The sequence below is a fragment of the Callospermophilus lateralis genome, chromosome 3, assembly GCF_048772815.1.
Source record: "Callospermophilus lateralis isolate mCalLat2 chromosome 3, mCalLat2.hap1, whole genome shotgun sequence".
Lineage (NCBI taxonomy): Eukaryota > Metazoa > Chordata > Mammalia > Rodentia > Sciuridae > Callospermophilus > Callospermophilus lateralis.
The window spans coordinates 13,409,944-13,427,917 of record NC_135307.1 but is presented as its reverse complement, the minus strand read 5'-3'; the positions used below and the strand labels follow the sequence as shown (position 1 = coordinate 13,427,917).

General features: G+C 46.6%; 1 protein-coding gene across 1 annotated transcript in view; it reads left to right on the top strand.

Annotated features, from left to right (window-relative positions):
• Golga5 (golgin A5) overlaps positions 1 to 3,243 on the top strand; it is a 34,506-nt gene extending 31,263 nt beyond the window's left edge. The window contains exons 12-13 of the mRNA XM_076848007.2: positions 901 to 964; positions 2,794 to 3,243. Coding sequence (XP_076704122.1) covers positions 901 to 964; positions 2,794 to 2,874 — 145 coding nt within the window. The 3' untranslated portion in view covers positions 2,875 to 3,243. The remainder of the gene's footprint in view (positions 1 to 900; positions 965 to 2,793) is intronic.
• Positions 3,244 to 17,974: the final 14,731 nt, after the last annotated feature.

Sequence of the window (17,974 nt, the reverse complement as noted above, 5' to 3'; positions counted from 1 at the left end):
TATTCATTTACTTATTTGTGGTGCTAGGGATGGAACGTGAGGTCCCACACATACTTGGCAAGCACTCCACACTGAGCCAAATCTCAGTCCTTCCCTCCAGATTTCTAAGCTTTAATAAGATGGTCAAGTGGTTCAGAATGCCAGAATAGAGCTATATTATTAAAAATAATAAGTTAATAAATTTTATATAATATAGTAGTCTTTTCTGACCTTTCTTGTCAGACTAGAGCTATATTATTAAAAATAACAATAATGATATACTAAGATTCTTAGAGTAGGATGCCATAGTAATTCTCTCCAAACTAAGTGCATGAATTTCAACTCTCTATTTAGCATATGTAGTGCAATGTGTTATGCTGGTGCCAATAAAAAAAGGAGAAAGTTGTTTATACATGCATCCATCTTAATATGGAAGAATGTTGAACAGAGCAGGGTGTGGGTAACATGGTCAGGACGTCACAGGCTTCTCTACTGAGGTGTTCGCTGAGTGTCTACAGCCTCATCCTTTGAAAGCACATATCCACGCAAAAGCTTCCAGATTAGCTGTTTACCAGTTAATACCAACCAGACTCTCCTTTTCCGTGTGGCTTGCCTCATCTTTTGTAACTTCTTTTGTTCCTAATAGAAAAATTATTTAGAGAGGGACCAAGTTTACCTTCTGTATTTGTGGTTATAGAATTAATAGAAATACCTTATGCTAAAGTTTAACAGCCAAAACCCAAATAATAACTATGACATTTCTGTGTGGTTATCTGAAGTAACCATTTAACAATCTACTGTAAAAATCATTGTTCTGTGATGACTATATAAATAGTTTTGATTTGCCAAATTAAATAATAATAACACAGAAAGATTTGTCTTTATATGTAATTCTCTTCTCTCTCTCCCCTGTTTGCACAGTATTCGTCTGGGAATTTTTCTCCGAAGATACCCCATAGCTCGAGTGTTTGTAATCATCTATATGGTAAGTAACAGCTGCCGGTCTTGTTGATATTTTAGCAGTCACTTTTGAAAGAGAATAACTCTTATTTTTGGTAATAAGTTTTCTTTCCTTAGGGCTGTAGTGTAGCTCTGGTAGAGCACTTGCCTAGCATCCCTGAGGCCCTGGGTTCTGCTCCAGCACTATACCAAAAAAAAAAAGAAAGAAAAGAAAAAATACTTTATTTCTTAAATAAACAGTTCATTATGTCTAGAACATAAATTGTTCAAAGGCTTTTCCAACAAATAAAATTTAAGTGCAGTTTAATAGTTACCTCCATTTTAAGCCCCTATACTGATAAAAGTACAGTAAAAATTATTAGATGCCTTTTTATCTTGATGTTATAAAGTTGCTTAAATTATTTTCATGTGTTTTGCTTTGTTTTCTAAACAGATGTCAAAGCTCATATATTTCCTTCCAGATTTTTCTTTTTCTTTTTTTTTTTTTTTAAGTTTGTTTATTCATTTACTTATTTGTGGTGCTAGGGATGGAACGTGAGGTCCCACACATACTTGGCAAGCACTCCACACTGAGCCAAATTTCTAAGCTTTAATAAGATGGTCAAGTGGGTCAGAATGCCATTGCATATGTCTTGTGTGCCTCAAAAGCCCGCTCACAATGCTGGCTGGGTGTGTCTCATAATGATTGGGTTGAATTAAGATGGGCTGATTTCTTGAAAAGAAATAAAAATCTACTTAAAAAGAAATTTCCATGTGAACCACTAGAGGGAAGAATTCTTCCTCTAAATAAAAAGTTTTTAAGGAGGGAGGATGGGGAGAACCAAAAAAAAGAATGGCATCAGAAAGGATTCAGAACACACCCCACTGGGACCAGTTCCCACGTGTTAGAGTTTTTCAGAGACACAGATACCATCTGCCAGCATGTGATGCCGCATGTCAAACACTCCAAGGTGATGAGGCATTAAGGAAGCCTCTCACATCATTTCAGCATTACCCTGGGGGAATTAGAAGAGATTTGTCACTGGATTGCATATATGCCCTAAATCAGCCTGTGACACTGACACATTACTCCTGTCAAGAATATTTTCCCAAGGCTGGGGAAAGTGGTAGAGCACTTGCCTAACATGTGAGGCACTGGGTTCACCAGCACCCATAAACAAATAAAGTTTTATGTCCATCTACAAAAAAAAAAAAAAAAACATTTTCCCAGCCAGGCACAGTGGTGCATGTCTGTAATCCCAACAGTTTGGGAGGCTGAGGCAGGAGGATCGCTAGTTCAAAGCCAGCCAGCCTCAGCAACTTGGGCCCTAAGCAACTCAGTGAGACCATGTTTCAGAATCAAATACAAAAAGGGCTGGGGATGTGGCTCAGTAGTTAAGCGACCCTGGGTTTAATCCCTGGTACCAAAAATAAAAGAATATTTCCCCATCTCCTCTTCACTAAGTCTTTCAGTCAACTCCCTGTATATCTAATGATTTTAATCCTGCCTTCTACTCTGCATGATCCCCTGATTGGCTGTCTGCGCTCCGGTGTGTGCGTGTTGGGAAGGTGTTGAAGCTCAGGGCTTGACTGCTCTCCGCTGAGAAGTCTGTGGGCGTAGTTACTAGTACACTGTTACTAGTACAGTAACTAGGTCTTGATGACCCTCCTGCACTGAGCTCCTGTAGTTGTTCATTTGTTCCTTCATTATTCATCCAGTAAACATGTATAGAGCCCTGCTGTTTGAGATCTGGTGCCTCCACAAGGGTGCTGAGACAGGAGGCACTGCCCTTCCCTCAGTGCACTACTCAGCGGGCCTGAGGGAAAGACTTGACTTATTTATACATTGTTTGTTGTTTTTTCCCCCATTTTTAGGCTTTGCTTCACCTCTGGGTCATGATTGTCCTGTTGACTTACACACCAGAAATGCACCATGACCAACCGTATGGCAAATGAAAGAGTCCAGTTGTTTTGCTGATTGTCTTTGACTAAACCTGGAGTTTGCAGGAAGGCCAGTTGCCTAAACTGCTGAGGAGGATGCACAAGATGGTTTTATCACTACAGCTTTTAACTTTTTAAGTTATTATATAACTACTCTGCTACCTAAATCTCCCTCTTGTTTCCTTCAAATGGTAAGAATTTCTAAAACAGACATAATTCAACAAGCTCAGCTCTGCTTTTTGAGTCCAATGGTCTTAATATATGTAGATACTGGGGTTGCTCACCTTTGTACAGACCTCCCTGTATTTTAGGTGACACTGATTATGGGTTATAATCAGGGAAATTGTATTTAGTGATAAAAATAAAAAGTTTTCTTTTTGGTAATTCAGTCTGCCTTTGTATTTTCATATATTTAACTTTGCAGATAGAGATTTACTTTTTACATGTTAACGACCTGACTGGTGTAAATCTTTTTGTAAATATATAAATAAAATTTACTGTGCATTTTTTCTTTTTTAAATAATGGTTTTTCATCCCCATTAAATAAATAAGACCTTTGCAGATGGATTTCAGTTGAGTGGAGCCTGAAATCACAGCTGAAATCACTCCTAAGTGACCTTAGAGAATTGCTGCTGCTCCCCAGAGGAAGCTCTTGCCTGAGGACCTTGCTCTCCCTTCTTCCATCCGGAGCAGGAGGCCCCTCCATCCCATGCCGTCCTCCTTAAACTCTTGTCTACACTCCATTGACTTCCTCCTCTTTTCCGTTTCTCCAGCCTATACCTTGGGTTAATTTATGGCATCCACAGCCCCTGCTTGTCGAATGCAGGAACAGATCTGTTCTAGCAACTATGCACTTTCATTTCAGTGCAGAGATAACCAGAGTTGTCCTCTGAGGAGAGTCATTTTCCTTAAGTCTGCTATAATACCTGTTTGACTTTGCTTTTCTTAAGTTATTTTGTCAGTTGAGGTTTGGTGGCCTCTTCACATGTGACTAATACATGCGGCTCTTGGCTGTCAAGGAGTATTCCTCCCTATCAGGGAAACGTCTTTGATGCAGTCCCAGGGTACCTAACTGACAACCTGACAACCTGACCAGTTTTATTCCTAACCATATCACGACCATGACACTAATCCCCACGGAAGCCTATAAGTCCAAGTTTTAAAGGTCAGGGTAGGTGTGTGGGGGCTTTTTCTTCAACTTGTCATGAATGAAAAGGTTCCACATCATGTAAAATAAATACTAGGGGTTGGTGTAGAACATTCCTAAATCTCCATAGAATTTGTGCAGGGTTCTTGGTTGGGAATGACAGCAGTCTGTGAAGTCAGGTGTGATCTCAAACACTAAAATAAGAGTTTAGTCCTGCTGATATTTTGAAGGGTTTCTCTCTTGCTATCTCTTCTAATTTGGAAACATTCCTTAAAAATGGAATGTGATGTACTTAAAATGGAACACAGACCATGCCTCAGCACTGTGCACTGCCATGTGGTCCATCTCTGTGTGTGTCCTCCTGGCTTTTGTGGGGTGTCTGTGAATCTTGTTCAGTCTTTACACATTCTTGACACTGGAAATAGTTGGACTAACTGTTTCCAGGATTATTTTTCTGTAGTTACTTATATCTAAATGAATTTTGGTTTCATTATTCTTGACCACTAACAAACTGGAGAATTTTCAAGTGTTACCATTCACTTATCCTCAGAGCACATGAAACCTTGACCTAATTAAAGGGCTTGTACAAGAATCAAATAGGTATTCTTCTCAATCCGGTGTATTCATTTAAAGGTATGTAAAATAAATAGATGTGTGTATATGCACACACACGTGGTAGCAGAGTTCCTGCACAGCTCTGTATATTCAGGTGTCAGTTGGAAAGTGAGATTATTTTAAATTTTCCTTTCGTGGGCTGGGAATGTAGCTCAGTAGTAGAGCGCTTGCCTAGCGAACCAAATAAAATTTCCTTTCTCTTGAAATTATGCTTTGTGAAAACCACAATTTCTATTACCACAGGACAAAAACCTCAGGAAAAGCAAGGATTTTGTTAAAGTGTGGTGGGACCAGGCTCACCCTGTTAGTTGGGCAGATGAGGAAGGAGAATGTGGGGCCAGGAGTCCAGCTGTATTTTAAGAAGCCTGACATTCAGCTCTTGCTGTGGGCTGGGCAGGGAAACTGCTTAACTGGGCCTCAACAGGCTCCAGCTCCCTATTGCAAGAGGCCTGCTGAGTGCTGGGGCTGACCAGGGTCAGCCTCTTGGTCTGGATGGAAGGAGGAGAGAGCTAGTCAAGGACTAAAGGACTTTGAGCTATGATTGGCCAGAAGGAAGAGCTGAGATGCTGCTCCAGTCGCTCGTCAGCACACGTTGAGAATACTATTCCTGTTGGTTCCTGAGAGAGAATGTGGATTAAATGATCCTGAACTTCCACACTTCTGATCCATGATGGGCTTCCCTGACAGACTCAAATTATCCCTCCAAATGAGCAGAACTTACGTAAGAGCACTTGAACATCAACTGTGTCATAGAGGAGCCATATTTATGAAGATACTGAAAGGAAAAAGAATGTGTGGTAAAATGATTTTAAGCCACAGTAAAACTACAAAGTGAGCTAAATTCTGAGGGCCCTGAGCACTGGCCACTGCTAGTGGTGGACAGAAGTCCCTTTCCTTGTGGAGCTTGCAATTAGGTAGGAAGGGCAGGCTAATGCACACAGCCTATCACTCAGTGTAAAATCCTATGAAGAAAAATAAAATGTGCAAGGATGTGGAGTGAGATAGCAGGGTGACAAGGAAGGTCCTGTCTGTGGAGGTGGCACTTGGGCAGGGCCTGAGTAAAGGGATGGGCTTTCTAGTAAGAGACACAGTCCTCTCGATGGGAGTGTGCTTGCTATGCTCGGGGCCTGGGACAGCAAGGCCAGTGTGGTCAGAAGGGAATGACTGAGCGGGGAGGGGGTGTGTAGCTGGTCTTATGAGGACCTGTCCACCAGTGTAAGGACTCTGGACTCTTCCCTTCTCATTTCTGCGTGGTAACCCCCTCTGCCTCTGAACCACTGCCTTGAAACAGGGAGAAGCTAAGCAACACATGGATACAAAGCAGTTATTTCCTAACGTGACATTACGTTCCCTCTGGACCCCACTGCAATGTTCCCGTCTTTACTTTTTGCCTTGTAGCACTAGTCACACTGAGTTTGACTCTGTGGTGACATTTATGCATACAAACTTAGCAACTGGTAGAATTTTCTTTAATTCACAAACATGGTTTAAGTCAATGGACTCCAAGACATAATTAAAACTTTAAATATGATCAGGTCTAGAACAGGGCCCACCCCGCGTGGAGGAACATTGGTTTTTAGGAGGGCAAAAATATCTTATTGCTATGGTATGTAAAGTGCAGGAAGCGTGCAGAGGTATAGTACACCTGTGGTTTAAGGTTTTATGGAGAATAGTGATGGAAAAATGGTCAAGAAACACAGGCTGGGGCTGTGCTGGGGCTCAGTGGTACAGCGCTTGCCTTCCACATATGAGGCACTGGGTTCCATCCTCAGCACCACATAAAAATGAATAAACAAAGACATTACATCCACCTATAACTGAAAAATAAAAAAAGAAAGAAAGAAAAGCTGGAATGATAAGGCAGAGACCTGGTTTCTGGCCTTACCGAGTGCAGCTTGGTGTAGGCCATTCACCAGGTTTTGATCTACACTCCAAGAAGTGAGTTGCTGTCACCAGCGTAATGCCAGCAGAGGGGACGGGTGCTGTTCCTAAGCCGAGGCTTGGTCCTCTCAGGTCTTACCACCCAACTTGTCCCTTCTCCATGAGTCCAGCATGTCCCAGAGAGGGGCCGTTTCCTCTGCCCAGATCCTGAGTGAGGAAGTCCTGAGGCATGTCTACAGTGGACAGACAGCTTGATGAAAAGTAAGTCTTCACCCGTGGTGACCCCTGAGCCTGGAGGACCATGTTGCCATGGCATAAGCCAGCCACGTGTGTCCTTCCCTAGCAGAAGTGCTGTCCCCTGCGTCTTGGGAACACGTCGAAGAGGGCAGCAGAAGAGCCAGAGAAGACGTGGCTGGGGAAGTGGAGGTCAGAGCCATGTAGCTGGCCTAGAGGCGGAGTGTGTCAGGCAGATTTCACCCCGTGACCAAACCCTGACACAACTTAGACAAGGGAAAGTTCATTTTGGCTCCCATTTCAGAGGCTCAGTCCATGGTCAGCCAAGTCCATGGCTCTGGACCCAGTTGAGCCAGCACATTGGGACAGAAGGGTGTGGCCAAGGGAATCTGCTCATGGAGGCTGGGAAGCAGGGAGAGTAGGGAAGGGTCCTCGTGGAGGAGGCACCCTGCGAGGGCCCGACCCCAGGGGCCTCCTCCAGCCAGACTCCCCACACCACCTACAGTCCATTCCAGTAGGATGGTCAAGCTGACAGCTCTCACAAGCCCATCATCTCACCCAGAACATTCCTGCATTAATCCAGGAGCTTTGGGGGACACCTCATACCCAAACTATAACAGGGAAGCAGGAGCCAGGAGCCAAAGAATGCAAGCAGACTCTAGAAGCTGGAAAGCCAAGGAAAGGGGTTCTCCCAGAGCCTCCAGAAGAAATGCAGCTCGCCCAAACCTTGATCTTAGCCCAGTGAGGCTTCAGAACTGACCTCCAGAACTCTGTGTTTTTCAAGCCACAATGGGTGGTAACTTGTTACAGCAGCAGTAGGATACTAATACTGTCCCTCTCAGGTCTAAGTGCCCTCAGCACACAGGAGCCCCCAATCATAAAACCTGGGCTTCGTGAGTTGCCTCTTCAGTCTCTGTCACTCTTGCTGGACTCTAGGCTTGTAGTGTTATTATTATTACTACAATTCTATCTAGAACGTATAGGTAGAAGGCACTTAGTAAAAACTCAAGGCGGATTTGTGGAATGAACCATCACTTTACAAAACCAGGACAAATAAGAAACAGCAATGTGATATCAAAAAGAACCTTGAAGCTGGCTGCTGCTGTCCTCTGGCCGGCTGGTTTTTTAGCTGTGGTGCGAGGCAGGAGACCTGACATCTCCCACCCTCGCTTCCTCTGTAAAGTTGGAGAAAAGGCCACCATCGGGAAAAGGGCATTTTTCTAAGCTGCAAAGTGCACTCCGTGCTGGTCTTTTTTTTTTTTTTTTTAAGAGAGAGAATTTTTTAATATTTATTCTTTAGTTATCGTTGGACCCAACATCTTTGTACGTGGTGCTGAGGATTGAACCCGGGCTGCACGCATGTCAGGCGAGTGCGCTACCGCTTGAGCCACATCCCCAGCCCCCCATGTTGGTCTTATTTTAAAGTGGAATGAGACTGAGAAAGTGAAGACAGCCCCCCTGACAACCCGTCGGCCCTGTTCCCTGCAGAACATAAGCAGTACTCAGACAGAACACGACATTGACAAGGCCACTCTCTAGGCACAGAAACCACTAATCACCCCTCCAGGCCCAGGCTCCTTTCTGGGTAACTGCTGCTCCCCCAGGAAGAGAATTACCCCCATTTACCCTCTTCCTAAGTAACATTATGGAGGTCCTCAGTAACTCACTGCCCCTGTTGGACAGTGTCCACCCAGGCTGGCTCCTTTTCCTTCACCATCACCAGACACAGCCCCGGAGGCCCGTCTCTGAGCGCTGCCTCCAGCTCCGCACACCTGACCTCGGGAGCCTGTGTTCTGTTTACTGTTTGTTGTGACCACAGGTCAAGGCCGCTCCTTGGCCAGCTGACTCATCGAGGCGCCACCTGGTCAATTTGATAATTTTGCAAACAGGTTCTGCGATGCACCCCGGGTCCTTCAACGACTTACCAGTGGGATCACACGTATCTTTTGTTTGTTTGCACGTCGCCATGGGTTTGGACTCTTTGGTTTCAAAACAAGGCAGTTTCTCAAACCTGTCTGACGCCTGTGGTCTCCAATTTCACATCTTGGCTAACCCTCCCCGGAGCTTTTAGTCGCTGGAGAAAACCTGCTATGTTTTTTTCAAATAACGCCCAGTCCTGGGGCGAGGCCAGATGTGCTGATGGGAGGCAATTGCTCTCCGCCAGCCGGAGAGGACACAGGTGTGTGTCCCCGCTTACATCTGCCTGAGGTCTGGGCCCTGGGAGCCGACGCTCCACCAGCCACCCAGGCAGAAACTCGCCTTTCTGCAGGAGGTGAACAAGAGTGTTCGCTTTAATTTTAGCCATAACATTTCACATCACTTTAGTTTCTCTGATTATTAGAGCAAGAGTCCCTAATCATGGAAAATAAAGTCCTGCCTTTTCTTCCCAATTGTATGTGTATATGTGTATAGGAGGGTCCAGGCGAGCAGCGAGCGGCCTTGGCTGAAGTCATACTGCATACCGTTTCCTTTCCTTCCTTCCTCCCTCTTTTTTTCCTTTTTTCTTTTGTCTTTTAATTAATTAATTAATTTATTTTAGGTATGCATGACAGTAGAGCGTGTTTTGACATGCATAATGAAGTATAACTTATTCTAATTAGGATTCTTTTTTTCTTCTTCTCTCTCTTTCCCCCTCCCTCCCTCCCTTCCTTCCTTCCTTCCTTCCATTCTTTCTCCAGTGCTAGGGATGGAACCCAGGGCCTCACACATGCTTTACTACTGTCCACAGCCCACCATTTTCATTTTTGATTGTGTTTTTAAATCACACACGACACCAATACATGCTCATCATAAAAATTCCAAGCAACACCAAGTGCAGAGCAGAAAGCCCTGGTGCCCTCGACACCAGCCCCCCTCCCCACTTCCCAGTGGTGACTCGGGTTGAATTAGGAAGCCACCGGATGCAGCCAAGCACGGCTTTAGTGCTCAGTTGTAAATGAAGTGTTCAGTGGTGTGGGGGGAGCCATGGTGGTTCTTGACAGATTCTTCCCATGCCTCTGTGAGGAACAGGCCCAAGCCAGCCTCCAGGAGCTCCTGTCTCCGGGTGCCAGGCCTTGGTGCCAGGCCTTGGTGCCATTTGGTCTTTCTGAGGTAGGTGGAGCCTGTGACCTGCTTCCAACCAACTGAATGTGACAAAGGGAGGCAAGGTCACTCCAATGTTTTGGTCACCTCACATGGCAAAGGTGAGGGGACATCAGACTGGTGATTGTGTTACGTTATGTAGGAGTGTGTCTTGCCGGCTGGCTGGAAGGGAGTGGCCGTGATGAGAGAACCCATGTGGCAAGCGACTGTGGGCTGGTGGCCTCCAGTCAGAGCCGGGGTCCCCTGCAAGCCACTTGCAAAGAGACAAATGCTGCCAACAACAGAGGAGCTGGAAGCAGAGCCTGCCCCCGTCGAGCCACCAGCTGATACCACAGGCCCGGCTGACCTCTGGGCTGGAACCCGAGAGAACCCGTACAGAGGCCCCGGCCACACTGCCAGACTCCTGACCCCAAGGACACGTGAGGTGTCCCAAGTCCACTGCTGGACTGAGGCCTGTGTAGGCAGTGAGCACACTGGTCTGCGCATTCCCACACTGTGGGGGACTCCTGGGCCCAGGCCACGGACACCAGCTCTGACCAGTGTGGGCAGAAAGGAAACCTGTGGGTTCACCTGCTTCTGTTGTGTCTGAACCAGCCCCGGCACTGCTCTCCTTCCTTCTCAGCTCCCCTTCCTTCTGTGCCAGCTTGATTCACAGGTGGCAGCTCCCCAGAGGTGACCACACTGCTCCTGTCACATCCCAGCTCTCTCCCAGCAGCCCAGCACGCACCCTGGGGCCGGAGTCCATCGGCTCAGGATGCACTGACTTAGAACTTGAGCCACGAGTTGTGAACGGAAAGAGGGACAGATGGGGGCCCAAAGGAAATGACAGGCTGCCGTGGGAGAGGGGGGTGGGGGCTGAGGTCCGCCCAGCAGGACAGCGCCTGCCTAGAATGCTTGAGGCCCTGGGTTCCGTCCTCAACCCCCAACCCCAAAACAGGAATGGAAGCCAAAGGATAAAAACCACAGCCATCTGCTGTGAATGCTCGTCCAACTGCAGAAACAACTCCATGAGTATTCTGTTGACATAACGGGGGCCAGTATTATAGTAAGCACCTCCCATAGGCTCTCCACTACAGTTAAAGATATAGACAGGAAAAATGCACAGAGTTGAAAAAATAATACAATGAACACCCACAAGCCCTTCGCTGAGACTCCTTCATTGTTAACATTTGCCCCGTCTGGAGTCTCGGTCTTCCCCCACCCTGCCCACCTTCTTTTGGTCCTTCAGGTTGGCATCCTGAAGAGCGTGAGCTGATTATCTCATGCCCTTAGAAGGACCATGGTGTGGATTTGACATTTGGGGGAAGAATGTTACAGAGGTGACCCCGGATCACTCCATCAATGCAAGAGGCGCAGGCCTCTTGGTTCAGAGGATTAGATCACTCCCCCTCCCAACAGTGTCTTCTTCCCTTGGCTGTGAGTGAATGTCCTCGCAGGCAGGGTGACACCTTGAAAACTTGCAAACTTCCTATTCTCCGATGAACGTTCGTGGTTTGGGGAGCGCTTTGATGATCCTTAGGGAAATTATTACACTGGTAGCTGAAATGGTGATTTTCTAACTCTGCCATCTTCCTTCTGTCTTGTTGGCTAGTCTTTTTCTTTCCCTCTACTCCCCCTCTTCAAAGCACTATCTCTGAGTACTTACAGATTCTTTTAAAATTCAATTTGTTGAGATGCATCAACCTCATTATTTTTTTTTTGAAAAAAAATCTTAAAATATTTTTTTAGTTGTCAATGGGCCTTAAATTAATTAATTTATTTCTATGTGGTGCTGAAAATAGAACCCAGTGCCTCACACATGCTAGGCGAGCACTCTACCACTGAGCCACCACCCCAGCCCCCTCATTACTATTATTGATACTTAAATTGTCCCAGATTCAGCTGGTTTGATTTCGCCTTCATGAGTTTTGAGCATTTCTTTGCTTCCTGGAACACTGAAATGTTCAGTCTAATCTGATACTTTCTTGCCCTGGACCTGAAACCAGCCATATCTACAACAATCCACCTGGTTCCTTTTAGTGGAAAATGATGTTTAGAATCCAAGAGCTCAACCCCGGGACCTTCCATACAATTTTTAAAGTTGCTAACCACCATTTTAATCGTTTCAGGATATTCCCATTAAGTAGTGGGACACTGCAATTTCACTCTACCATTAGTGCTGAGTTTCGTGGCTCTGCGGAAGGAACCCAGGGCCTGGCCCACGCTAGGCAAGAGCTCCACCATTGAGCTATGTCGCAGGCCTGTAGTACTGGGCACTTTGGAGAGAATCTTTCACTATTCAAAACAATACTCGGATGAAAAGCTGTGAGTGAAAGTCTTTGTTTTGAATTGCTCCAGGATGCGTCCTGGAGCAGGGTCTCTGGGTTAAAAGGTAGAGATGCTTTCCAGACTGTTTCCAAACCACCTAATTGCCCTCCAGAAAGAGTGTGTGACCCTACCCACCCTCCAGGAGCCGATTCTTAATGAGCTCTACAGGAATTTGAAAAAGGACAGCTTAGCAAATCCAGCAGCCTCGCGGCATTCCTGGGGTCAACATTCGAGTCTTTGATAACCAGTCAGGCAGAATTTTTTTATGTTTATTCTTCGAACATGTTTTATAAAATCAGGTCATTTTAACCAGAAGACTCAGCAAAAGAGGAGCTGAATGACAGCTGTGTCCTCAAGATGGATAATGAGCGGGAAGGGGATTGAGACAGGTCTCCCCCAGCGTGGGCCCTCCCAAGGCCGACACTGCTGGTGTGTCACCTGCAGGTGAGGCTCCGAGGCCCTAATCCCCCAAGCCTGTAGTCACTGCCCACTGCAGCCCCTTCCCATGGACCAGAGGACTCCCAGGGGAACACGTAGCCCTCACCATGACATGCACAGCCACTCACCAGGGGAAAGACAGCCCTGCAGAGAGCTGGACCAGGTCACACTCAGCCCTCAGGACACACAGCATCAGCCACAGCTGGTGGGACCCCATTGGAGCCCACCCCAAGCTGAGCACTTCATCCTGAAGGTGAGGATGGCTCTCAGGAGCAGCAGCCCTGGGTCTGGGGGTTAAAGAGAAAGATTTCAATCAGATGGGTCGCAATGCAGATGAAGGTGTGCTACACAGAGAAAGGGGCACCAGGTGCTCACGGCATCTCCACTCAGCATTTCGCACCCACCAACTCCCTCCTTACTCTGTTTTGTCCCCTGTCCTGGTCCAGTCACCACCATGGCCACCCCTGAGCCCTTCCTGACTACACAGCACCCACTGCACCCACCTCCGCCCACCTCCGCCCTCACCACTCTGGCTCAAGAGCCAGCCGCTCTTCTTTCCTTGGTTCATTCATCCATGCATCATCCAAAAACAGGGCACCCAACTAGCATCACTTATTCTAACTAATGCAGAAATCAAGCCTTGGATTCAAGAAGTCCAACAAACTGCAGAAGGATTTTAAAAAAAACCCAATAAATTTACTTCACATAGACAAATCATAAAAACATTGCTTAAACACAAAGACAATGAGAACATCTTCAGAGCAGAAGAGGAAGAACAGAGACTGCTTTCCAAGCAGCAACAGGAAGATTGATAGCTGACTTCTCATAAGCAATAACAGGATCCAGAAGGCAGGGCATGTTTACTTTTCATATTCTAGAAAACATAACTGTCATCCTTGAATTCTACATTCAGCAAAAGCATCTGTTCAGAATAAGGATAAAATAAAGACATTTTCAGACAAAAGAAAATTGGACTGTTGAATTGAGTTGTAACAGTTTCTGGGAAAAGTTGAAGAAGGATAAATCCTAGGACCTGCTGATGGGTTGGTCCCAGGCTGCTCTGAGCTATCTACTTTTGCTCAAGCCCAAGCAACAGGAAATGGGAAATGGGGACCTTAATGGGTCCAAACACTGTTCCTACCTGAGAATAAGTTACACAAATGAGTGTAACTGTTAGCTATCGCCAGGTAACAAGAATCTTACTAAAAACTCAGTTCCTTGAAACAATATCATTGCTCATGAGTCAGCCGGCTGACCTGCTGACCTGCATCAGGGTCAGCTGATCTCATCGGGGCTTGCTCCTGGTCTGCAGTTAGCTAGCAAGTCGGCTGCCTGCCTGCTGGTCTACATGGCTCTGCCCTATGCCTGAGTTGGCTGGCTATCAGCTGGTGTGATGGGGGTGCCTGGGCTCTGTCTTTCACCATCCAAAAGGCTAGCCTGAGCTGGTCACAGGAAGGGGCAGGGATCCACGGGAAGAGCAGCAGCATGCAAGACCAGGCACAGAAATGGCACAGTGTCACTCCCTAGCCCAAGCCCCCAGAGCTAGGGAAATAGACTCCACCCCCTCGTGGAGAAGCTAAGAATCACAATTACAAGGCAGAGAGGGAAATCATGCATCGTTGGGGCCAGTTTTTCTCATCAGTCTATCAAAGTGACTGAAAGAAAAGCACAAGCTACTGTGGAAGAAGGAACAAGCCTTCTTCCTTCCAGAGGAATGCCATGCCTTAGGCTAAGGATCTTTCACGTACATATTTCATCTACCCAGTTTTATGCCACTGGTAGGGAGAGAAAGTGACTTGACCAAGGTTGCACAGTCAAGAGGCCATGGACGTGAGAGCCAGCCTCTCACCTGCCCACTCCATTGCCTTCTCGGCCCCCCTGGGACAGTTACCTGGGCGTGTGCCATGTGACATCAAACCCCTCTGGGCTTCAGGTACTAATGAACAAATGTGGGCCTAAGGTAAATCATGTTTGTTAATGCTTTGGAGAAAGACCCTCCCCCCATACCGACTAGTGAATAAGTGTGAGCCTGAAACTCACCCAGAACTGGCTCTGCCAGTTGCTTGGCAAATGGCTGATCTCTCTGAGTCTTTGTTTTCCCATCTGCAAAATGGGGGACCCATCATTTGCAAGGATTAGGGTCCAGCCACACACATAGGTGCAGGATAAATGCAGGCTCCCTCCCCGAGCTTTCCAGCCACCTGATAAGAAGGGGGCAAGCTCCGTCTCCTTAGTCATCATACATGGATTGCTCCTTCCTGCCGGAGCATAATTAATCTGAGAGCAGCGAGCACAGATAATTAATGGTGAGGCTTGTTAGGCGTGACTTTGGTTAATGTCTGTGACGGTGCAAGAGCCTAGTCATGGGCAATTAGTCTTTATCGTGTAATTACGATGCTCAGTTGGCAGGAGGGGAGTGAGCAGCTTGCAGGTCTGGGGCGGCAGATGGAGGGCTGGGCCTTCCTGGGCATCCAGGAAGACTCAGGCCAGACAGGACAGGAGTTCTGGGAGGAGGTGGTGGCCCAGCCACCCGCTGTGCACGGAGGCCACGGGGACAACTCTGCTATCAACATCAGCGTCCTAGAGGGGGATATTTGAAGTCTGAGTTAAAAGAAAATGGAAAAATGAATTATTTAAACTTTACATTGCATTCATTTATTTACCTTCTGAATAGGTAATACATTCCCTTGGTTCTAACATTGAAATTGTGAAAATCTTCCCTTCCACGCTGACCCCCATTGTTATTGGAGCAAATCCAATGTATGTTCTCTACCCCACTTTTTTTTTTTTTTTTTTGATTGAACTTAGGAGTGCTTAATGACTAAGCCACAACCTCAGCCATTTTTGTGTTTTATTTAGAGACAAGTTCTCTCTGGGTTGCCTAGGACCTCACTAAGTTGCAGAGTCTGCCTCTGAACCTGCGATCCTCCTGCCTCAGCCTCCTAAGCCGCTGGGATTATAGGCCTGCACCCCACACCCAGCCTCTCCCCCACTTTTCTAAAAAACACAAATGTTATTAAATACATTGTTTATTTATTTATTTATCACAAAAAGTTTCCTCTAGGGCAGGTGACTGCTCTATGTGATACTACGCTGGTGGTGGGTATCATGTACATCTGTCCAGGCCCACAGAGCGCACACAGCAAGGGTGCACCCTGGGGGTGACAGTGGTGCCCTTGTGAGTCCATTGACTGTAGGTCCTTGTAGGTCCAATGATCCCAATGGACCATTCTATATGACGTGCTGGAACAGGCAAAGCTACGGAGATGGTGGAAGGATCAGCGGTTGCCAGAGGTTCGGGAAGAGATGGTGGTGGGGTGCAGGGGGTTTCAGGTTGGTGAAGCTGCTCTGTCGTTACATGATGGACACGTGTCATTCCACTTTGTCCAGATCCCAGGAGTGAACCCCATGGGCTGTTGCTGTCAAAGGTCTGGGAGTTCCAGTGTGGAAGGTGGATGGTGGCGATGGGTGCAGAGCATGAGTGTCCTCAATGCCACAGGGATGCTCACTAAGAACAGTGACACAGTAGAATTTATGTGGCGCCTATTTACAATTTAGAAAAGAGAGAGGGGCTGGAGCTGGGGCTCAGCGGTAGAGCACTCGCCTAGCACGTGCGAGGCACTGGGTTCAAGCTTCAGAACCACATAAAAATAAATAAACAAAATAAAGATTTTAAAAATACCCTAAAAAAATATGTTTAAGAGAGAGAGAGAGGAGAGAGAGAGAGAGAGAGAGAAAGAGAGAACTCTGTAAACCATAGACTTCAGGCCCTGGTCACGTAAGGACACTGGCCCGTCGAGTGTGACCTAGGGGCAAGACCAGGGCAAGGTGTTCGCGGGGAATCATGGGCGGGGGGTGGGCAGTGTGCATCTGGAACTCTCTGTACTTTCTGCTCAATTTTTGTGTCAACGCAAAATCGTTCCCAAAAAATAAAGTCTTTTAGTTTCCCAAAGCCTGGGTTGTGTCAAAAACCATCTTGTGATGAGCAAACCGCAGGCTGCGTGTCTTCCCGAGGGACCTGGGCAGGCTCTTGTGCTGTGAGAGGGGTCAATATGAATCATCCCCTGGGTCACAGAAGTGACAGGTCCCTGCCAGAACTGGAGAGCAGGCGTTTATCATCCTGGCTGAAAGCAGAGCTCTCTAGGCTCCCAGGAGTGCGCACGCCGTGAGTGTCACCTCTCTGGGCCATAAGGTCCCAGCTGGTTGGAGGCAGCGGTGCCAGGGCTGGGGGCAGGCTCCTGGGTATCAGACCAGGTGGGCACAGAATCAAGGAAGGCTTCCACAGCCCCCACTCCCACCCATTGGCAGCCCACTAGCTCCAACCCCCTGACCTCAGCTGTCTGTCAATTGGAGACACTAATCCTTTCTTTCCCACCCCTGCCACATCCTCCTGCGTCCAGGGCATGCTTGGAGGGGAGGGTGGACAAGCACAGGCTCTGTCCAGGATGCTATCTGCATCCATTGGGAAAGCAGAGGCCAGGGAAAGCGCCGGTGACTTGCTCAAGGTCATGGCCCCTCCCACCTTCTTGAGTCTGATGCAATTCAAAGATTGGCTGGAGAAATTTCCAGATGGCTTAAGGTAACCTTGACCTCTATTCCAGAAAGATCCTGTACCAAAGGGCCCTAAGATTGAGCTTGCTTGTTTGTTTTTTCTTTTACTGCTTTGTATTTATTGTCTTAAATAATTTACCGTGGTTTTAAGCAATTGCACATTTTACTTTTTAAAAAAACTTTTAGTTGTAGATGGACACAATACCTTTATCTATTTATTTATTTTTATGTGGTGTTGAGGATTGAACAAGGCAAGCCCTCTCCCACTGAGCCACCACCCCCAGCCCCACCCCACCCCCACATATTACTTTTAACTTACCATCATTTAAATAATCACCTCCATTGTTTTATATATGTTACTGCAAAGTTAATCAATGTTGCATGTAGAACATTTAGACCAAAAGAAATAATATATATATATATAAGAAAATTAAGATACATGCATTCACACCAGTCAAAAATACAGATGTGGGCATTTTGAACTTGAACACTGGTTCTTTTTTCTGTATCTTTTCATGTGTTTGTGAAACAAAGCTTTACCAGTGCTCACTGTGTGTCAGGCACTGTTCTAGGCACTGGGAACATAATGATACTAAGTCTGAGTTCCTGACCTCAAGAAGCTTAAAACTGGATTCACGGTCGCAGGCTCACTGGCTCCAAGGCACACGCATGCGCACCTGTGTTCCCTCTGTCTTCCCGTCTCCCTCTTAGAGTCTGGTTTCTTGACTGGTACAGAACATAATGTCTTGGAAACCGTTTTTTTCCGACTTAATGTATTCCCAACCCTTTCCCATGTGAGGAAACATTGCTTCACAATCTCATCTAAGGGTTACATAGTGTCCTGTTCTGGGAATGTGCCAG